We start from the raw sequence: 24,298 nt of genomic DNA on the forward strand, positions 1-24,298 counted from the left end.
CGCTCCTCCCGAGTGCAGCCGAAGTAAAAGATTCGTGCGAAATCGTATTTACTGTGCGCGAGTGCGTTCAGTTATTATAAATAGGTATCTAGCGCGCGGATCCATAGGCTCAGTGCAAACCACTGCCTTATTTTATAGTTATAGCGTTACAACAGCTTCAAATGTTACTTCGCCGCTTTGGTACACCGGCGAACATTTTTCCCTAGAAGAGTAATGTAAAAATGCATTTTTCTTTAAGCTACATACTTTTATTATACCAATTATTTAACCAGATCCTTGTTTATACATCGTATTATCATTTCCATATAGTATACCCGGGTTCCCTGGGCCGACGTTGTATGAGCCAGTGGGCATTCCCCTTTTCTGGTTGGGTGCTTAGTTTAACTAGCCACGAAAGATTCCGTCCACCAGATCAGACCTAAATCAATTTAGAAAAATATAAAATACTAAATAAACCCATCATGGGTTATTCTAATTCGTCGTTTGATTAAATATGCATTGGACTGAATGACAAAACAGAATATATTATATCTAAATACTAGGTAAGTTTAAATAGATACTAGTAATTACGACACGAATAGAGATGTTACACATGGTCATTGACTGTACCATGCATTTCTTTAATTGCAGACAAAGCAAATGATTCCACGAACTCAACGCCAGCAGACGAAGAACGTGCGTTCGAGATATCTGACTCAGATGAAATGTCTGAAAAAAGTGTCCATCCTGTACCCAGAGGAATTGTGAATCCAAACTACCCTGGCTTTCAACACTTAGCACATACGTTACAGGTATAAACAAGCCTTAATAATAAAATTAATAGAAACCTTCAAAGTGTAACTAACACACAACACCTGGGTAAAAAAACAGAAGCCCCAGCAACGCTAAACATAACTTTGTAGGTAGTGCTCTTTTCCGGCGTTGTAGTTATATACCTATTACGTATTTGAGAAGTCGTTTCGCCTACATACATGGGTTGAACGCTCGACGATACATATCTACACACGAAAATTAACTAATGTTTTATTTATAAAACGGCCCGAATGAATCTGACGATGTTTATTATTGTTTTGTTTAAATAGAGGTTGAAACCTCTATCAAATCCGTCTAGGTGGGATCAAAAGGGTGTCCAAGTTTACACTTACCTACATACAGTAGTATATCTGCAGATTAGGTACCTACAGATTTTCTGAAATTTGTTATGAATAACACTTTGATGTGTACGAATAGGTATAGGTAAGTCACTTATAACATCTTGGGTATTTTTAATGCTATTTTTTTAAGTATTTTAAATCGGTATTTAGAAAAAAGTGCATTTATATAAGTACCTAGTCATAATGTAATTTTGTTTCCTTACAGGAGTATTCTTCAAACATTGGATCTTGCTACAATTCGGAAAATGAAATGACGGACGAGGATTTGGACGTCGAAATAAGTGATTCCACGTGTAATTTTAACCGAAATGTCGCGGATGATGAATTTAAATACATTAACAACAACAAACATTTTGATGAATGCAAGACAGATACAAAATTGAAAAATATTTCGTTTTTAGAAATGAATAAATCTGATATAAAATCTAATAATGATGATATGCCAGATCTTTTAAAAACGATCTCCCAAAATAACAACAATATTGATTCAGTTAACTATGATTTGAATTGTTCAGCTATTGATATTGAGAACAATTTTCACACCAAGGATATTATAGGTGACTTTAACAAAGAAATAGAAGATGAAATAAAGCAATTACTAAATTATAATATAAATATAGAAGATGATCTTGAAGACTTAAGGAATGATATAAAAGAAAATTTTTCTAAACCAATAGAAAACACTATTAATAATATAAGCGAAGTCGTTAATCATGTTATCAAAAAACTAGTGGAAAATGATGGTAGCATTATATATGATGTAGAGTCAGATCATATAAATGACCATGAAATGGAAGATGTCACGGATATGAATAAACAAAATGAAAGTAACACAAGGACAGAAATGAATATAAGCAGGCCAACATTTTTATTAATTGAAAATAATATTGATAATAAAATAAAAGATGCAATATTATCAGACGGTAAAGATGAAATCAATATTTATGAGGAAGAATATAACACAGAACAGTTAAGTAATAATGTTGAAAATACGATTAAACAATTAAGTACCGAATTAAGAAAAATAATACCAAAGTTAAATGAAATGCGCGAACGAGATAAATTATGGATTGAGAATAAAAAAGAACTTGTGACCGATAGCAACTCTAACAATGTAGGTGCAGGATTGTTAAATACTATTCAAAGTACAAGTAGTTTATCTATAAAGCAAGACAATCTCAAGAGAAATACACAAGATAAGTTTATGTCCACAAATCATCAGCGTTCGATTAAATCATTTATGTAAGTATTTTGATAATGCGATTGATAAGCTCAAAATAACAGACAAATTGTTATATGATATAAACTTCATACTAAGATATTTTAAATGAGTAATTATATAATTATAGTAATAATTACTTATAACTAGTCCCGGAAATACATATTAGTATTATTTCTCTACTATATAAAAATAAGTCGGGTTTTCCTTCCTGACGCTATAACTCCAGAACGCACGAACAGATTTCCACGGTTTTGCATTCGTTGGAAAGGTCTCGGGCTCAGTAAGGTTTATAGCAAAGAAAATTCAGGAAAAGGTAGTTGAAAGTTTACATCGAGTTTCACGCGGACGAAGTCGCGGGCGTCCGCTAGTTATAATTATAATAATAGTATTAGCTGTGCTAGGTAGTTTCTTTTATTTTTAATTTATCTATCCTGATTATTTTATTAACAACGCCATCTTGCCACATTGAAGTTATTGCTTACGTTTCAGTGATCCAAAAGTTCGTCACAGTGTGGCAAAAGCATTTTCAAAAGCTCAAAATATTGCATCCGTCCGTAAAAATATCGCTCAAAAGGAACCAGATTTTGGTATGTATATCTGTAATAACACGATTTTCAGAATAAAATAATTCAGTTAAGTAGCTAGTTACTATTAATTAATTATTTCTTACGTCGCTTAGGTACATTCTGTGATGCAAGGAAATCAATTACTCATCTACCTTCCCTATATCTATATTCCCTTTTAGTAGTAGATATATATAGTATATATATACTACTAAAAGGGTAGTATATATATACTACTATATAGAATAGTAGAGTTAGTATTCATGAAAAGCAAGAGATAATCAATGTTGTAGTAAAGCATAAATATATTCTGAACATGCAAATTTTATCAGTTGCTAACTATTTTTTTGCAGGCGTTATCACGTCAGTATTTGTAGGTATATTTTGAAGAGTAGATAACTTAAATTACATCAGCTATAGACGTTCAATTTTAACTACGCAGTTTTAATTATACAGTTTGAACAGTACGGTTTTAACTGCACAGTTTAAGTATACAGTTTTATCTACCAAATTGAAATTTCAGAAACGAATAAAAGCAAATCATTACAAAAAACTGCACGTACGAGTACATTAATTAAAGCTGACGGACACTACAGTCTACACATATATTTAACTAAACAGTTCGAATTTTTAGGTAAAACTGCACGTCTGTAGCACGGGTTAGTTAAGTTAGTCTTCAAATTAGCCACCAGAGATTGTCTAAGCGTGCAACTTGGTTGTATTAGTTTTATGTAGAAACATTAATACCCAAGCCGAAAATGAAGCTTCACTAATAAATGCAAGACCTAATTTTTCAGTTTTGTAACAGAATATTAATAATATTTCAGACAGCTTCGACGTGTATAATATAGAAACAGCCTTGCCGAAGTTAGATTTGGATGCAATTGAAAACCATATCAAAGCTGCGAAGGAAGCTGAGAGACGAGTAAGTGCTTATGTTACTACTAAATAGATACGTGGTGCAGGTACCTACCTATAAAACTGAGTCGTTTGTCCAGAGGTTAATGGCTAGCATATGTCACTTCGGGTCCCAAGACCTGGCGTTCTGAAGTTCTGGCGTAAGGAACTTTTCTTTTCTACAAGAGAGTCTCAATAAATTTTATCAGCCAATTAAGTATGCTTAGGAACTTGATGGTGTTAAATGCAGACGTGTAACTTGAAAGCTACGGCTACCAAGTTACACGCCTATAGCCCATAATTATCCTCCTTAGTTCGGCCATAGCCGAAGGGCGCACGAAGTCATAGTATATTTAATATTTTCATTGAATAAGTTACCTATTACTAGGTAGGTAAATACTTAATCCATCAAGGAGTTACCTACCTATCTAAATAAATCTATCAAGTTTAACACATAAGTCAAATATATGTTCTAAGAATACACTTACATTTATATTCTTTATTATTCATTTAAAACAATAGATATAGTTATAGTTTCATTTTTATCAAATACGTAGGTATTATGACTCGGTAAGTACTTTAGGGCTTTAAAATTGGCGCTCGTTGAAGTAACGGTATACCTATATAGGTACCTACTTTCACATTTTATCCACGTCTACTGCAAGTTGCAACCCATGAATAACATTAACAGTTAAAATTACCAATAGCTGCATTGGTAGTTTGCTACTCAGATTAGCTTTCTACAGTGATTCAATAGTGTAGGCAGAGCCAGACTGCCATTCAGCGTTTGCAACTTAATGTTTTTTTTGTATTCATTCCCATACCTTAATAGCTGAGCAGACAGCTTGACGCGTGTTTTGTTGAGTTTCTTACAAAGTTGTGCATTAAACCAAAATAAGCGTAATGGCGTCGATGCCGTATTTTAATTCAGAACAAAGACATTATAAAAAGGATACGAGGTTTCTCCTAGATTTATATACAATTACGTATGATAACCACGAATCAGTCGATAATGTTTGCTGCCTCGTAAGTACTTTTATATTTTTATCTTTTTCGGAGTTAGCACAACCCTATTATACCATAAAGTATTGATTAAATAAAGAGTAAAATAGAACAGCTGTATTTGTCCTTGGCCTAAATGTCAAATAATGACAGGAATGACAGGATAGCATTAAGTTTTTTGTTTACCTTAGTTTTTTATTTATTACGAAAACGTGTGCCATTTATTTTATTGCCAAAATTAAAGACTGATTAGTATTAAGATGTTCGAAGGTTTAATAACGAATATAAAACGAAGATTTAGCAAGACCTGCGATGAAATAAATCCTAATGCGGAGAAAGAAAAGTCTGGGTTTAAAAAGAGTTTACAAAATTTTAAAACGAAATTTTTGAAGCCAAGTGCTACCAATGCAACAGATTTGTCGGTTCCTAATTACTATAATGATAATATGTCTTTAAGCCCTCGCGCTGTGGGTACTGGTGAATGCGCTCAGACAGAAATTGAGTGGCCAAATCTCTGTGACAACAACCCTAACATTTTAGACAAATTCACAAGGATCGTTACCACTGTAGACAATACGCCATATGATAAAAAAGTGTGAAGCTGTTATTAACTGTTAAAATTGTCGTTCGATATTCAAACCGCGAATGTGGAATTTGTGGCTGCACAACTAAAAAATCTAATTAATTCTTTGTTATTAAGGTAGAGGGTACATGGTTCTGCTGTCATTTTAATTTACTGTGAATTAAGTTTGGGATTGTTTTTAATGTACTGAGGACTAAAATCTAAAATATTTTATTCACATTTCCACATTCGCTGTTTGTGGAACAGCTATATTTTCTGTAAAAATTTTATCAATTCAATAAAGTAATTATGTTGCTTTTCAGAAACGCAATGACAGAGAAGAGATTAGGAAACGGTTAGCTATGGGCGTTGATACTGAGGAGTATTACAGCTTAGGTCACATTGACCGTCCGGGGAAGAAACCCAGTTTACACTCCAGACTGCAAAATGGTTAGTTATATGTAATAGTATAAATGCTGCAGTCATAATGTGGTAACATTAGTCAGTCAATTGAATACCTAGGCTGGCATTCAATAAAATAGCAAAAATAGACTTCACCAAAACATTGAATGTGACATCCAGATGTGACACGTTACTTATTTTTGTGTATTATATCTATATATTTAGTGTATTACATCTATATATTTTGTGTATTTCTATATAATATGTGGTGATGGGAGTAACATATATTTAACCCTTACACACTTCAGTTTTATTTACACTTTTAAGCCTATACTACTTTCTACTCAACCAACGCATATTGATTGTCAGAGGTCAAGACACAAAGTATTTGATAAAAAAGGAATCCAGTCAAATTACTAAGCTGAAAGATAGGTTGAAACTTTTTATATATAGGCAATTATAGAAATATTGTAATATACCCCTAGAAAGCACTGTCTTCATCTGAGGAAATTAGTGTAAACTGGTACATGGCTATTTATACAGAATAGAGAATGGGTATAGTATGTTATCCATAAAATATGTTATGCAATGGCAGACATTTTTAAAGTTATGTATCCAATGGGTTAAACTAGACCCTTATACTAAAACCCTGCTACCTGTCTCTCAATTTGTCTGTTTGTTACCAGGGTGTATCTAGACTGTATGAACCATAATAGTATTTTTGCTGCTTTAACAACAAATACTAAAAATTAAAGATAATAATGGTACAGAGCACTTTGTGTAGGTTCGACTCACGAATGCCTAGTTTGTAGATCTATAAAAGAGGAATATTTTGTCATACATTCTAGCATCTAGCAATATAAATACTAACTATTTACTTCTGAAACTGTTTTAACAACATTAATATACAGTTTTTAGTACATCTCTACTTGTAATTCAATGCCAGATAATAATAATTAGCAAAAGTATTTTTTGTTTTACACATAAAATTTAATATTATAAATACTTACAATGCATATTTTGCTTTAACAATGAGATGTGTTTGAATTACTCTCTCCTTACTACTACTCTACTAATTATATAACATTAAACATGAATGCTACACATTAGTGAATATGATCATCTTACTGATGTGAAATTAGAAACCTAGAAATGAAAGTATTATTCAAATTTTTTTCTGTTTTGTGTTTCACAGAGCAAAGTTTTCTTGCTATAGATATATTACTGTAATTTAGACCACATTGTGGTGTGTTATATAAGAATTCAGTATGTATTGTATTGTATATTCCCTATTTAAACATCCTACACACTAATTAATATTTTTTTATAGATGCATTATAGTTTTTTATTTTTTAATTCATCCAGCCTTTCTGGATTTACAAATGTTGTAACTAACCTGTTATATACTCGTAATATATATTTGTGTTTACTTTAGATTTATTATTACTAAATAATTAATATATGTGTGTCAATGTCATAAAATATATGTTTTCTGGTTGTGTGGTGGTGCAGGGAAAAATCTACAAATATGCTTTATGAACGAAACCGCCTCAGATAATGAATCTCAAGCATCTGACATAGAGAGAAATTTCAACTGCAATAGTAAAAGTTCATCACGATCAAGTCTATTTAGCAAGAACAGTTTCAACCATCCTTACCAAACAAGACCATTGTCTGTTAACATTACTAAAAATGATAGCAATACTCAGGGTGGTAAGTTGTTGAAATTATATTGCATGAAAAAATGTAAATGTGACTATTGTTTTCTAATTGTTCCCACAACAATATTACTATTAGGCAATTAAATTCTTATAATTGCCATTGTTATTAGCCAAATAGATGTGTTGACTGTTACTTAATGATAATGGATAATGAATGTTAAATTATTTTAATTTACTACTTATTATATTTTACATTGGGTTTTTATGTAGGTATTATTTTATATGCTTAGTTTATTGCATGTGAATTCAATTCGAGAATGAAGTATATCATTTACGTATGTATTTAAAGATGATAAATATATACAAAGGTATGCTAAAGTTCAAAATGGTCAAATTTTAAAATTATTAAGGCTTATCTTATCAAACTGTGCACTTTGGCATAAACTAGTCGCTAACAAACCAATATTGTCTGGAAAATTAAATTAAGTAAGTTTCTAAATTTACAAAAATGTATTTAAATTTATGTTGTAGGTGCAAAGCTTCGTCCAACATCACTAACATTGAAATCCACAAAATCGCGTTCCACACATTCACTGGGACATATTGAGTTGAAGGAGTCCGACTTCTTTGCTTTACAAGCTACTCTTCAAACTGAGGCCCGAATAGCTCTGGCACAGGCGAAGGAAATGGCACGAATACAAATGGAGGTAAAAAAATATGTCATACATATAATTAATTATACATTATACAATACACATATTACACATTTGGCTTAATAAGAAATAGAGTTTTACATCATAACAAACAATAATTTTTACAAATACATACTCGTAATTATATAATCTGTTATATAAAGATAAAATGTTTAACAAAGTTAGTCTACTAGTCAAATTTAAATTCATAATCATTTATTTAAACATAAAATGATTTTATTAGTGCTTGTATAAATAATATGTTAGTTGCTAGCATTTATGAAATCTGTTAATATTATTATTTCACCAAGTCTAACAAGTCCATCAAAGGACCGTTAAATATGATGACAGCTATAGAGATCCGTTATTGACTGACGGAAGTTTTACAAAGGCTGAAAGTTGATGTAATTGGCCCTTAACATTATTAAAAATTGATTATTATCGATTTTGTTCTAGCGAGAGCGTCACGCGCGTGCAGTATCGCCAGTAACAGAGATGTTGCAACGCAGTATGGAGAAGGCGAACGCACCGCTCGCGCCCGACCGCCGCCGCGTGTCGCGCCACCTACTCACCGACATGAACATCGCGCAGTTGCAGGTACGCATGATATTAGTAACACGCAGACAGTAACGCGCAGTTGAAGATACGTCTGATATTAGCAACGCGCAATTGCTTGTGCGTTGGACGCATGATAGTAGCAATGCATAGTTCTAGGTACGCACGCTTATGCAACGCCTAGTTAAAGATACGCATGAAATTAACAACGCGCAGTTGCTTGTACGCACGCTTTTAGTAAGGAGCAATTACAGGTACTGGTTCTGTTAGCAATGCCCTGTTACAGATACTAACGCTGTTAGCACTGCAACATGGAATTTGATTTTTTTGCAATGCAGTAAAATTTTGCAGCGTAATTGTAGAAGCTTGTAAGATTCAGGGCCTCACCATATTTGATAATCGACTCTAGTCTGTATGAAAATAGCCATACATAGTTTCTTAAACAAAGTAAAGTAATACAACAATCTTAACCCACTAGTATTTGCCACATGTCATAACAATTTGAATTTGAATCGCTAGCCGACAAACGCCGTTCACGTCCTTTTAGTAAAAGACAAAAAAATCAAAACACTACTGCATAGACATTTATTAAATTACATAAAAGATTTTGATCTAAATGTATAGTAATTTCACTATTTAAATACATACATAATTATATTTACTAATAAAAGTCATGTCAACTTTAATATCTACCTACGTTAACGTCAAATATTCACTGGATCCCTTTCATGTTCTATTTTCCGATTTAAAAAAGCTTTAACTGGAAAGAAGACACGTAATTATAAAAATCCGAACCTTGCCCCAGTTGGGCTTGTAAATTTGTATGTGTTTTTATCAAATAATTATGTAGTACAGCTGTTTCTAGTTAAATAGAATATGAATGCCGCGCTGTTTTGTTTTTTGTGCATGACCTTGCAATCACAGCCTTTGCCGTTTGAGCCTCGCTGAGTCATGCGTAACGTCTCGATAACAAAAGCCATTGTGCAACTCTGTGCTCTTTCGTCACTCTTACATAAATATCAGAGCCGTAGATAATGGCTCGCGAATCCCAGCGAAAAAATACTACCGATTCACAGAGTTTTCAGTTATAGCAGACAAAATATTTGTCACGATGTATTTGTCTGTTTTTGCTGTATTGACACTTTTTTATTACGTAGTATATCATTACAATACTTTAGACAGTTCCTTAAAACCCTTAATAAGCCACCCCCCCCCCCCTAATAACCTTCAATTATAATTACAATCAGTAATTAACGAAAATCTATTAAAACTCACGTGAATACGTCTAGACTAGTTCATGCCAGACTAGTTTGAGACCAATCCGGAATTATTAATCATGAGGTTGTTCATGCAATACGGCGTAAACCAACCAAGCATTGCTATAACAAGTTCATGATTGTAGTTTAATATTAGCTGGCCTAGTGGACTTCGTACCATATAAAAGTGCTGAAGTGACAACTACCATACAAAATTGCCAATATTGAATTTTTTGTCGGAGAGTGATAAATATTTTTACAGCAACAACATAGAAACTATTAATCTACTATTAGTCTGGTCGAAAAATCAGTCCGCAGTTCGCTCTGTCAAGTGCAAGTGTCAAACGTGCCAACCTCATCGGTAACGCGTTACGTTACCAAGCAGTTTAACCTCCTCTATGACGTTATCACTTCAATAAATAAAAAAGATCAACCATTTTTCATTCATTAATGGTTCAAATTTATCGAATGAACCGTTACAACGTCCAAAATTGTATCATTTAATAAATAATAATATCAGTTTTAGACTGGTTTAATTTCAGTTTTATGGAAAGTTGCATAATCAAGATTATAAAATTCACATCTACATTATATTAACAACTACCAATTCTAATTATTTTTGGTGATTTTGATTTATTATTTAATGAAGAATTTTCCATAATTTCTTTTTCTGTAACGTGCTGGGCCCAAAATGGTCTTATTTCATTTGATATATTGCACATCTGCAGGTCATCGTGAACGAGTTGCACTCGCAGATCGAGTCGCTGAACGACTCCCTGGTGAAGTTTCTGATGGCACGAGACGAACTTCACATGGGACAGGACTCCATGCTCGTCGACATCGAGGATCTCACCAGATATTTGTGAGTGTTAAAGTGCTACTATAACATTTTAAATGTTTAAAGCGCTTAGGCAAGATTGAATAGACATTTTCTATGCAAGCGCATTACATCCTGGACCATCAGCTGAGATTGTGATCAATTGTTGGCCCATTTCATGTCAAAAAAAAGATAACAAGAGAATTAATAAATCAATTATGAAGAAATATTAAGTGAATTTTAGATCTAGTAGTTCTTATGTGCGTTTGTTTATTGAGTATACTTTTTTACCATAAATAAACGAATAAATTTTATCTTTTTTTATTCTTTGCAAGTTAGCCCTTGACTACAATCTCAGCTGATGGTTAAGCGATGATGCAATCATGGAAGCGGGCTAACTTGTTAGGAGTAAAATCCACACTCCTTTCGGTTTCTACACGACATCGTACCGGAACGTTTAATCGCTTGGCGGTACGTCTTTGTCTGTAGTGCAGTAACTAGCCACGGCCGAAGCCTCCCACCAGCCCAACCTGAACCAATTATGAAACCCTCAATCGAACCCAGGACCTGTCTTGTAAATCCACCGCGCATACCACTGCGTCGCACCACTCAGTTCGCAAAAGTCTAGTCTAGTCAGCAAAATCTGATGATTGTATTTATTTATCTTTCAGAGGAGTTAAGGAGCAGACCAAAAAAACCAAAGGCACTACAAAGTCCGGTGTAAAGAGGCTCACGTCACTTGTACACAAATAAGTACACTACACTACTCTAGATGTAATTGCAGTGTATTATGTGGAGTATATTATTAACTTTATGGGTCCCATGTATAGTCTTAATAACTTATGTAATCTTAAATCTATCTTTCTGTATTTAATATTTACTCTTGCTGTAATATTCAATCTTAAGCCGGTTCCACCTTTGTATCATGTAGATGGATAATACGCAGTCATGCTGCAGAGAAGTTATCATAGAAGCGAAGTTGTCATAGAACACATCTGTTTGTAGTTATTTTACTGATCGCCACATAGTAAAGATACAGACTGAGTCTTTACAAGCATCGTGTTGAAGCCGGTGAAACCCATAAAAAAACAAACGTCACGCGTCTCCTTGCAAATTTTTGTCGTAATTTGTATTTCAAAATTTAACATTTAACAACAATTACGTAAATTAATATAATAATCAATATCAATAAAAAATACTCCATCTTTTTCATTCATCATTATTTAGTTTTTGTGAACAGTTTTTAAAATATTTAAAAACTTAAGCCTCCATTTTTCTTGAATAACATTGAAAATTACTGATGCGACGCTCCTGTCGCACAGACTCGAGAATGTATTCGTTTTTGAATTTTGTATTTGTGACGACACCGTCGTGTTCCGTGCGCTCCATCTGCCTATTATTGATTAATCTGTGCTGATCGTAGATAAACCCAGAAGAAAAAAAATGCTGCAAGGGCTAAATACACCGTTCTGATATGGTATACGATGTCCGTCCGTAAGTCCAAGAAATGTTGATGAATGAGATACAAAGCTTGATATGGTACGAATGATATAGATGTGGACCCGGCTTTATGTATTTCAAAACAATTCTATCGGTTCCTAAGATTCGTTTCTTTAAATACAAAACTAAAAAAGTAGCTACTCGTACAATACTGCAGAAATTACTTTTCTTACAACTAAAATCTCTTTAAAAAATCTTCTAAATTTTTTGGATGTACACAAGATTTTAATCTAAGTTGTTTGTTTTTATATGTGGTTAATAATAATAATAATAATTGAAGCTCATTATACCTACATACATACCTGCAATAAAAAGTCATGAAAGATAACTACAAATGATAAATATATCATCGTTTTGTGAAAATTAAAACATTAAGTTATAATTCACAGTTTAAAGTTCGAAACAGCTAAAAACAATAGTAAAATTCAAGGATAATCAGACAAATTCTAAAAAAAAGTTTTGATAAGTAATGTATTTTCTATAATTCGAAACCATATTGTATAGTATTATAGTCCAAAATACACTGACTTTCCTCTTTCATTAAATTTTTACCAATTTCAATATACAAAACTTGTGTTGGCACATTGAGAAAATAATTACTTTTATTAGTCTTAGTATTTATATAAAAAGGAAACTTAGTAAACTGGATTAAATTTCTATATAAATCGCGATCTCTTATTTCAATGATTGTAAAAAGTAATTATACAACAACTATCAAAATCCCATCTCTTAATATTAAACTTTGAAGAGTGAAAATAGCAACTTTCCTTAAATCAGTCAGTTGACTATTTAATAACTGACTATGAAAACTAAATTTTGATGATACTTTAATTGATAAAACAAATTAAATCACAAACTTCAAGTATATTGTCACTTCAGACACATGTCTGTTTAGAAACCGTAACAGAGCTTCTAGACATTTGAAGCACGGTGAAAACTTTTTGTTTGTCAGTGTTTCTTTTGTCTTATCTGTATCCAAAAAGGTAGACCACAGATTTGATCGAAAAATTATTGATTATGATGCCTCAAATGTCTACCAGCTCTGGGACTATAAAAAATACTCACACGATAAAAATGATACCCACTCGCAAAATACAAGGTTCCAGAATATAAGAATACATATTTATAGTAATCTAGTGTACTTATTTCAGTTCATGCAATCAAATATCATAATAATTAACCACCATTTTGCATGTATTTAGTCAAATTTACTAAGTTATTGATATTGTTGTGGTACTGTATTTTAAGGATTCGCTGCGTCTGGTTTTACGTCATTCCTTGTTTGTGCTTTAAGTAATAAAATACAGTGTGAACTATATATGCCACCGTAAAATTGTAAATACAGTTAGATTATAGTCTATCTCGCGTGATTGTGAACTGTCGATAGATTGTGAACTGCAACATACTGCTTACAATTTAACGTGTAGATTGATGAAGACCATTGATTTCTGAGCCACTCATGTTCCGATATTTAGTAGTATAGTATGTTCACAATCTCGCGAGATAGATTATAAACTAACGGTGTTTACAATTTTACGGTGACATACAAAATGAAATTTTCAAAGGTCTAAATCCAGAGGTATAGTGATTTTTATGAAATAGGCTAGAATTTATAACTTGAGTTATTTTTATTTTAATGACAAGTGAGTTCTTGACAGCGATTAGAGTGCCTAGTTGGAGTTTTCAATGTTTTTATACTGTGACGATCGCGTAACCGTAAACGCTAATTTCGAACAAATTGAAACAGTTGTGCAGTAGTGCCACTAGATGGTGCTGTTTCAATTCTTTAGAAATTCGCGTTTACGGTTATGCGATCGTATGAAAACATTGAAAACTCCCACTAGAGATATCGATATTATCGCGAAAATATGTCCAGTGCCGGATCAAGGGACCTTGATGCCTTAAGCGAAATACAATCAACAAATTTAAAAATGCTAATAGGTAGGTACATACCTATAATATGTATCAATTAAAAATACGCGGATTTTGAAATTGCTTTAACTTTCGTGTGCTCGTTTTTTTTTTCTCTGCCGTCTCAGGTTTTTTTCTCTGCCCCCCCTAGACAGGATGCCCTAAACAATTGCTTCTCTCTCTGCGTCGTGACCCCTATCACACATTCACGACATTTTCCCGCACGTCAATGCGCGCCATGCGATTCGGCTTTTCGCGGCTTATAGAGCTTCGTGTACTTTTGTATCGAGAATGCAAGCAATTGCTTAAATAGCTCCTAAATTTAGGACTGAATACATCTTTTACTCTTACCAAGATAACTCGTGGCGCGCATCTTGTGCCTACTGATGTTAAGTGACGCTGCAGTCTAAGCGAACATACTTGGAAGTTTATTCTACCCATACCTCAGACGGTTTTTATGCGGCAGCATACCGGAACGGTAACTCTGACCCAAAGACAGAAACATACTTTAGATATGCCATGCGTATTGAGTCACTTCTACTAACACGGTCTATGGGAACATCGCATCGCTTGTCAAAAGTATGGATTTTAGAAACATCATAGTTGCAGCTCCTATTATTATTAATTACATAGTATATTCACTAGGTTTTGGGTTCAAAGTATATTATATCTATTTAGGTGTAATTTATGACCAATAACCACTATAAACTTTTATCCGTTGTACCTCTAATCTATGAGTTTGAGTCGTGCAGCAGTCGAGTCATCAACTTTGGCGATCTTATGCGACAAGAGGTTATAGATTCGATCCCACCCGTTGGACTATTGTACCCACTTCTGACACAATTTTTACGATTAATGGCAAATATTGTTTTTACTAACAAAAAGAAAAGAAGAAGAAAGTAATATGACGTAAAATTAGACGCATCCTACTGTTCCCGCCATGATATTAGGTACATAATCATTGTTGTCATTATATTTTATGGATGTAATAATATTACAATATATACAGTGAAATGTTTAGAAAATAATAACCTAAAATGCGAACCATTTTAACGTGGTTTATAGATCTCTAGTTGCGAACGTATTATTTGTATATTTTGTTACGAGAGTTGTTTGTAAATTATTTTTTTCTGGCATGAAAAATACATTCATATACACTATTCTTGTGTGTGTGTGTTTATAAAATGTAAAATGACGTCGTACTAAACTCAACAGTGACTGAAAATAACATCTTAGGCAATAAAAAAAATACTATGAGTGAATGTGTGTAAATGCCAGGTAAGAATAATTTAGATATTCCATGTTAGCGTGTAATGTTCCAACTTAGCCGTATATTTTAAACAACATTATAGTTGTATATTCACGGGTCCGCTTTAAAATAGAAGCTAGCTCATATAGGGTATAGTCTATACTCGTATTTGTGATTTGCATATTTAGAGAAATATTTTTTCAATGATAGTGCTCATTTTATAGAATAGTTATATATTTCACGCCTGTAAGGCTACCAGCAACAGGGTGGAAATCTTGTCGTTCAAATTGCATTTCGTTGATGACTGATATTAAAAAGAAATTATGTGTTTCTAGAAAGCAACGGTATACCTAACGGTGCACTTTTAGTGAAGATTGAATTCAATATGGTGTATGCGTGTATGTTTTTTATTTTTATTTTTAATCAATTTCTGTTATTACAAAAGAATGGTAACAGCAAAACATTATTTTCTGCAAAATAAACTCTTCAAAAAAGATATCAAACAGATTTAGGCTTTTATAACAACACCATTTTAGCACGCAATGCGAACTGGAATATGATATTGACATTAAGTATCAAAATTTATGTGTATATTGTGGTTAAAACTTGTTAACGTGGTTAAATTACTTCACTTTTCGAATAGGTCAATAGCGAAAATTTTACTGATATATAATTTCCCGATAATTTCACACAGTATTTAATAACTAAAATTCATAATTTTCATAATTTTCATTAGTAAATGAAAAAATATTTTTGTTAAAACCAATGAAGAATACAAAGAAAAATATCCGGCCTTCTTTCAAAATCACATGCATATTCCATATTGCAAAAAGCACCATATCGCCTTTGATCACCTAATACAATGGATTATTTAATAACAAGATATTATATAAATAGAAACGCCTATTTTATTCTATTCAAAAATAGTTGAACATCCTTGTGCCTAGACCCTATTATATTTAGTATATTGGGCCAAAGTATATTGAATTTAGAAAAGCATAACGAAATCCAAGCCACAAATATGTCATATGTATGTAGTTGTAAATAGCACAAGCCGTCTATAAAATGGTTGTGCTGTAATCGTTCCGGGCTCACTCAATAAAATTATCACGTCGATATCATAATAGTAAAAATATTTACTAAAAACTTTATAAATTCTATCACATAGTTGCACATAGATAATCATAGTAACATTTATGTAAAATACTTTATTTCATTTTAATTAAATAAACACTGTGTATATTTGTTTGGTCGTTATCACATTCAAAATTAATATATGTAGTTGAAAATGGTAAATGTACAATACCAACCAGTACATGTATAAATTTTCGCTTCCTAACAGTATTTTTCTTAAATATGTTTACATAAATTAGACGGCCTCTTAATTATATCAAAAATGAATCAAATCATGTGCAAGATCTTCACATTCTATTCGTAATTTAAAATACATTTGTCCTTCCATTTCACAATCTTCCATTTTAAATTAATGAAATCAATATCAGTTATTTCTTCTTAAAAATAAAACTTTTAACAAAAACCTATTACGAAAATATGTATACGAGAAATAGCCAATAATAAAAGGCCAATCAGAGGTTACCCTGAACTTAGCCCTCCGAATATCAGCAGAAATGGCGCCGTATATTTCTATGGTAATTATTATAATCTATCTCCCCCATAGGGTATGTTAGCAATCAAAACTATAGTCACAATATTGTAAACCATCTCGTATAGTGTTTGGTGCTATGAATGCCATCGTTTTTACGCTGTTCTTTTTTATACCTTTTATTTATCATCAATTAAACATTGAAGGTCGGCTTTGGTTACTAAAGTTACTGATACAGGTGACGATTAGTATTTCTAAAGGTCTTGCTATTGCCTCGAACCAAGGAGTATCATTTACTGCGACTTTGGTCACCTGTGTCCGCCAGTTTAGTGTTATATTTATCGTAAAAATACCAAAGGCCTTCACTAATGCTTCATTCAATGTAATTTCACTTTTTCTCTGGAATACTCTATGCTAAATCAAATAATGAAATGATTTTTCCTGTTTCCACTAGTAGAGAGAAAGTGCAATTACGATAGAATAAGCCCTACGGTACTGCTATAATTTATTTTACCTAGGTTTATTTTATTTTTAGTAGTAGTTTTAGGATAATATTCTTTAGGGTTTCTTTTCTTTCTATAGGTGTATTACTTTATTTTTAGTACCTAAACTAGTTTTACTATACGTTTACGTTACCATTTTTTTTCTTACCGAATTATTTTTTGTAGATTGTAGAAGAAAGTTATTTGTTTTATTTGGCATACATACCTGCCTATTTTGATAAAAAATATGCTATCAAAACATCGTCCATATGTATGAGATGCGTATGAATTCACAACATTCGGTGCTCCTTTTACCATAATTTCGTGTATTTTCACATGGTGTCAGAGAGATAGCGCAGTGAAGATAAATTAAGTTGGCGCATTTGTTTGACGTCTAAACAGGGTTTAAAAATTGATGTCAATCTTTTGTTTGAAAAAACATTAAGTATTTCCTAAACTCAAAAAACAAAGCTTGAATTGAATGCAAGAAATTAACAAACTAATTCGTCCATGAAATGAGTCCATATCGGTAAAGTTTCTTGACAAATATTTTTTGTTAAAACAAAACCGTTTACTTTAAAAATTGCGGATCGTAGGTACCTACTTGAAAAATGCCATTTCTATGTAGTTTGACACATAGTATGAAAAATAAGCCGGAAAATAGATTCACAATAGCTAAACCAGCAGTGAGTGTAATTGTTTATAGATTACAGATTTACGCAACTACATTACTCTGTAATCTATAAACGTGATAACGTTACTATACTATACTCTAATGACTGAAATAACACGAAAATGTAAACATCTTACTACATAGAATATCTCTCTACTGACGTCGACAAAATAACTTTTTTAACGATCATAAAAGCTGGCACTTAAATCAAAACATGCAAAGGGCAGGGCTGCCGAGCACCGAATCTTATTCTTTTTTCTTTTACGATTCCATTACGTACGTTCCCTTTAATCCCTTGCATTATTGTCACCGTGTAATTGAGTACACGTTGGTTTGTCTCAGAGTTATATTATTATTGCCATTACACTTAAATTGTTTTTGTTGATTTTTTAATGGCTGTCACGATGTGCAAATGAACGCAGCTGTTATTTTTTTCTGCATCGATACATTCCCGCATTGGGTTTTAATAAAACATTGATATTATCGCCGTGGACTTTGTCTAAAACTGTTTATTGCTAGTTTAATAAGGTGAATGATAGCCAATAACATCTATAATAACGGTATGATATCTTATAAATTGTAAACCGCATTTTTGTATGATATATAACAACTGAGGACGAGTCTCCGTAACGTTTTTATAACACTTTGTTTTAAATGAATAGGCCTTGTAAATCGGTAATGCGAGGTAAAACATCTTTGTTATTTAAAGTAACGAAAAGAATCTTACTGAGTAATATCTCCTGAGATACTCAAAATATAACAAACGACGCCTCTACCTAGGCAATTGTCATTTCAACTGTCAGCAATCGAATCAACAAAATCTGTCAACAAAAATGTTCTGCGCTGAATTATTAAATAATGATTGTTTGTTCGTTGTATATGCGATGCCCTATAAAGATGAGATAAAAAGGGTGAGAACTGGAAGAAGAAAGTATTAATGATGTATTTTTCTACAAAAATGCGGTCGAATCAGATTGTAAAGATCTTTAACGTATTCTTTAACCAATGTATATCTATTAATTAGATTAAAGTTAATTTACTGTTTGCGATAAAATAAGTGATGCTTGGCGCGCTTATTGACAAATTCTTACAGATGTGATACATACCTACTATTGACTATTCTAAATAAATAAGAAAGTGTTTACATTGTCTTTCATTTTTATACCCAGCGCGTGGTTTAATTTTTTTTAATCAGAACTGTTTTCAAGATTATGTAGGTCACTTATGAATGATTTTAGTTATCTCCAAGACTAGGTGTCTACTTTATTTAAGTAAAATGCAACTTACGAATGATGCGGGATATTGCGTAGAATAAAGAGGATGAGAAAATGGAAATTTAAGGTGATGGAGGCTTATAGTCCTACGGTGCGCGCCTCGACACATCTCGAAAATAAAGCAAGACAAATGTTGACCAATAGCTGAACAATCTAATATATCGCCCCTTTATTATCGTTGCGATGGGAATAAAAGAAAGAAACATCTTTTGAAGACAAAATAAAAAAATTGTCGACGGTGTGCATCGTAGGACTACATGCCTCTATCGCCTTAAATTTCCATTTTCCCATCCTCTTTATTCTACGCAATATCCCGCATCATTTTTTGTATAACTAAATTAAATGTTTCTTGCAAATAAATGATTCTGATTCTGATTATGATTCGAAATCTATATATTAATTTACTCTGTGGTAGAAATTCATATAACTATTTAGTGGTGGCTTTAATTACCTGCAACGGATCAGTTCCCACAATTCGAGCACTGCGCGTCGATGTCAAAACCATCGCTGACCCCAAAACGGGACCCTCACCTGCGCACCCAGGTGCGTGCGCGCAATTAAAATCATCCACTAATAACACCTACGTGCAATTTATTTATTTTGTTGTTCTTATTGTACCTACCTATTAGTAGCTTTTTGTTTAATAGTGGTGTCATATGGCTTAGGAAAGAATGTACCTACCTACTTTACACGCTCCGCTTTATGCATCAGCGCCAATAAGTACGATTATTTAACCGATTTTAAAACAAATGTACGCGATTTTCCCAAAAAGTCATCACTATCAGCCTGTTTTAAAGGCCCACTCTATACATATTGTACCTATATATATGGTCGTATAGGAGTTTTTTTTTCTGATTGTGTAAGTGCCGTAGGCTCCTTAATAGGACCTCAGCGGCGTCACCGGGGGGTTTGGGCGAGCGCAGAAGCATCGCCTGATGGGGTCCGAAGGCAGGAGCAGAGTAGATGGCGGAACAACTCTCTAAGGGCGTCTCCTTTGAGACTCGGACCTCGGCATAGAGGGCCGTTCGGGAACGGTGTTTTGGTCTGAGTGTATAAGACCGGGCGTATATTTTCCTGTTTCCTTTTTCTTTTGTTATAAAATATTGCAGTTTACATGTTTTTTAAATCATGATCAACAGTCAGTTTTGGTCAGTCCTGTACATTGGTAGGTATATTATTAATATACCTAGTTACCCATTTCCCTCCAATTATGTACTAGTAGGTAGGTAGTAGGTATTAGTAAAGGTTATTACTATTAGTGTTAGGAGTGGGTACGACAATAGTCCAACGGGCGGGGATCGGATGCATGACCTCTAAGTCTCCTCTCAGAATGAGAGGGGTTAGGCCAATAGTCCACCACGCTGGCCGAATGCGGATTGGCAGACTTCACACACGCATAGAATTAAGAAAATTCTTTATAAGGTAGTGAAGGAAAAACATCGTGAGGAAACCTGCGTATCTTCAAGATGTTTTTCCTTCACCGTTTGAGACACGTGATCTTTAATTTTTTAAAATGCACACAACTGAAAAGTTAGAGGTGCATGTTCCGGATTGGAATCGAATCCACACCCTTCGGAATCAGAGGCAGAGGTCATATCCACAGGGCTATCATGGCTCATAAAGAGGCATATATAATTCTAATGAAATACAAAGCATAAGTTTTAATTGCGGATTATGTCAAAAAAAAGATAACAGTAATTAGCGGTGACCCTATCAACTTAGCACTATTCGTATCACATGATACATTGTTTTTAATTTTGTATATTTATTAGAATCTATTAGACATTGACACAATTTATGGTCTGAATAGATCCCTTATCTAAATCGAAAACAAAACAAAGTGATGAAGGGGCTTTTTTGTATCAGCGAAATGCATTTGCAAGTGTACAAAGGTTGCTATTTATCTTTATTTTATTAGGCCAATAGTGCAGGGGTCAAAAATTATGTGGGAACTAATGGATTCCAGCTCGTTGAAAGTTAGATAATATAAAGTGCCAAAGGTGCCGAACTAGCCAGGATGGGAGCAGGTCTCGAGTTCCTAGGGCCGGAGCCCTGCCTACCCATCCCATACTCAATTATAAAGAGGGTTATTGAAGGAATCATAGAAAGAGAATCGAATACACGATGGAATAGCTCGACTAAATGCAGACAGTCAAAAATGTTCCTCAAGTCATTCGACAAGAAGAAAACAACACAACTACTGTTACAAAGCAGACCCAACATAGCACTGGTAGCAGGCATGACAACTGGACATTGTCTGCTCAATAGACACTTGAAGATAATGAAAATTGTAGAAGATTCATCATGTCCAGGTTGTGATGAGGAGGAGACCAGCTATCACTTTATAGCTGAGTGTCCCATGTTCGCGCTGGTAAGATGGGAGTTACTAGGTAAGGATACATTAAATGAAGTAGACCTGACAGATCTCAGTATAGGGGATATTGTTAGGTTCACGAAGGCTACAGGAAGATTTGAGGGGGGAACACTGTCGAGACACCAGTGAACCTGTGTCCTTTTACCACGGGAATTGGGTGGAATGGTCCATAATTGGGACTGATCACCCGTCTGGCCTCGTCAGACGTCCCCTCTATAAGTATATATAAGTGCCAAATAATTTATCAAGACCTATAACTGCCAAATAAACAAGTTAATAGGGATGACGATGATATTTAAATTGTATATAAATTAGGAGTATTCTAATAGTAAAGCAGTTTTGTAAAAGTAACAGGATATCTGCGATCTTTATTTTCGGAGCTACAGGAATTTAAAGGGTCCCTGAAAAACACCTCATACAAAATGGTACGATTTAATGACGTCGTAGGTCATAATGATCGTTAGATTTGTATGGGCGTTCAAACAAAATGACTTCTTTGTTATTTGTGCGTTCTTATTTTATCTTTATTGTTCATTTATTGAAAACGTCACATTTAATGTAAGGAAGCTAAAAGTGAATGAATTTTCATCTAATTACGATTTTAATAGATTTTGAAATTTTATAATCTTATTTTGCAAATATCCAGACAATCTTTGCTTTTTATGTATAAATTAGTTAACATTGACCTTATTTACCCGAATGTATCATAAAATTCAATACATTCAAACCTAGTCATCATCCCCATTAGTACTTAGATAAGTTCAACATTTTGCATTACAGCTAATATTAGAAAATTATAGAATTATAACACCTAACACTAGAAAATTCATAACAGTAATTCTTGAGACTACCTACGAGGTAATTAAAAATAAGTTAAATCATAACATCAAACTGAGCACATCGCAGATTTCTAAAATTAGCTATACAAGATGCACAATATTGAGTAGGTATGATTTGTACTTAGGTACTACTTCTTTGTCGCTACACTCTTGATACAGTGGTCGTGGTCGTCATTTAGGTGTATTGACAGTAGTGATCCGTCGCCATTCCTCCCGCAGAGTGGCTTTCCTGTCACATTTGTGGTGACCTGCCACGCGCATTTAAACCTACTTATATAACGTTTCACTGCTGCGGCATTTAAAGCTATCACAACATAGTAAATACAATGAGCTTAGAGTAAGAATAAGTAATTGGACTAAGGTTGACAATTTTTAACTCCGTGACAATCGTTTATCAGACGTTACCGTAGACGTATTATGTGTAGGTAAGTACACCGTACTTTCAAATTTTGGTGCCCCTTAGTTTTCCATAGAAGAAAAACATCAAATTCCCTTCAAAAAATCAATTTTTATTTTTTAATAGGACTACACAACCTGAACCTCGTGATCGGTATCGGTACCTATATAGAAACCACTGTACCAATGTGGCAGTTTTGACATTTTAAACGTTCCCTTTATTTTAGTTTTAAGCGGTACTATTAAAGCGTTTTATTTGGAAATAAAAGTTATCTCGCTGTCTCGATCAGTTTGGAGGCGCATGCAAATCAGCGCCGCATGCGGGCGCGCGTCACCGCTCGCCGCGCGCGGACGGGTAGGCCGGGGCCAGGTGAGACCTGGTACTTTTTAACCGATTTTGATTAACTGGTATGATTTCAATACGTTTTCAATCACTTTGTTAAATATCTCATTAAACTATATTGACGACTCTTACTCGACTTTCACATATTATGTATTTTTTTAATCACCTACGTATGAACAATAATTCAGGTCGAGTGAGCTATTTCTATAGAGTATATTTATTTGCTAAACATAAGGACCGAATTTCCGAAACTAAATATTTGATCAAGATATTTGTCTATGGGTGTGTTCTCAATCTCAATTTGTTTTCATTCACTTAGTCATTTACTTAAATATCGGATTTCGCTTCACTACACTAACCTACATCATCAAATTACGTACACAGGTTAATATTAATTATTATTCACACTACCGGCTACCATATATAGGTAGGTTAATATTCCTATTTAAAAAAAAATATATCACAATCTTAGAGGTATATTAATTTGCTCGGCCGGGATTAAACCGGAAGTAGATTCACATCAGTTTATGCATTGTTAGTAAGGACATACTTTATAGTAAGGACTACGTCGTTGTTTCAATAGATTCTAAATAAATAATAAATAGTCGCGTTTTTAGTTATAGATGTATCATTTTGCCCGAGGTTCCCCTGACGTCAGGCGCAGAGTTCAATGTCAATGGTAGGGCCGAACCACAGCCGAATGATACGGGCACTATTCTGCTTTGACGTTTTATTTTTAATATCCTACGAATAGGTATGTACATAGATTACCTTTTTTCCTAGACTTGCTACTATTAATTTTTGTGTTATTCACGCTTTTAAATAACCATTAACCAGCCTTAAAACACAGCTTATGATTAGAACATATCTA

The 24,298-nt window shown here is 33.4% G+C and overlaps 1 protein-coding gene across 3 annotated transcripts in view; it reads left to right on the forward strand.

The window, feature by feature from the left end:
• The window catches only part of LOC112050059 (putative leucine-rich repeat-containing protein DDB_G0290503), a 51,279-nt gene extending 31,934 nt beyond the window's left edge, over positions 1-19,345 (forward strand). For 2 of the 3 annotated variants that reach the window (XM_024088188.2, XM_024088187.2), the window contains exons 3-12: positions 631-791; positions 1,360-2,396; positions 2,866-2,963; positions 3,767-3,864; positions 5,724-5,850; positions 7,315-7,515; positions 7,995-8,170; positions 8,612-8,752; positions 10,695-10,828; positions 11,455-19,345. In XM_024088188.2, coding sequence (XP_023943956.2) covers positions 631-791; positions 1,360-2,396; positions 2,866-2,963; positions 3,767-3,864; positions 5,724-5,850; positions 7,315-7,515; positions 7,995-8,170; positions 8,612-8,752; positions 10,695-10,828; positions 11,455-11,536 — 2,255 coding nt within the window. In that variant the 3' untranslated portion in view covers positions 11,537-19,345. The remainder of the gene's footprint in view (positions 1-630; positions 792-1,359; positions 2,397-2,865; positions 2,964-3,766; positions 3,865-5,723; positions 5,851-7,314; positions 7,516-7,994; positions 8,171-8,611; positions 8,753-10,694; positions 10,829-11,454) is intronic. The other variant, XM_024088189.2, reaches the window with a different exon arrangement.
• Positions 19,346-24,298: the final 4,953 nt, after the last annotated feature.

This window comes from Bicyclus anynana, chromosome 3 (genome assembly GCF_947172395.1).
Source record: "Bicyclus anynana chromosome 3, ilBicAnyn1.1, whole genome shotgun sequence".
NCBI classification, from domain to species: Eukaryota; Metazoa; Arthropoda; class Insecta; order Lepidoptera; family Nymphalidae; genus Bicyclus; species Bicyclus anynana.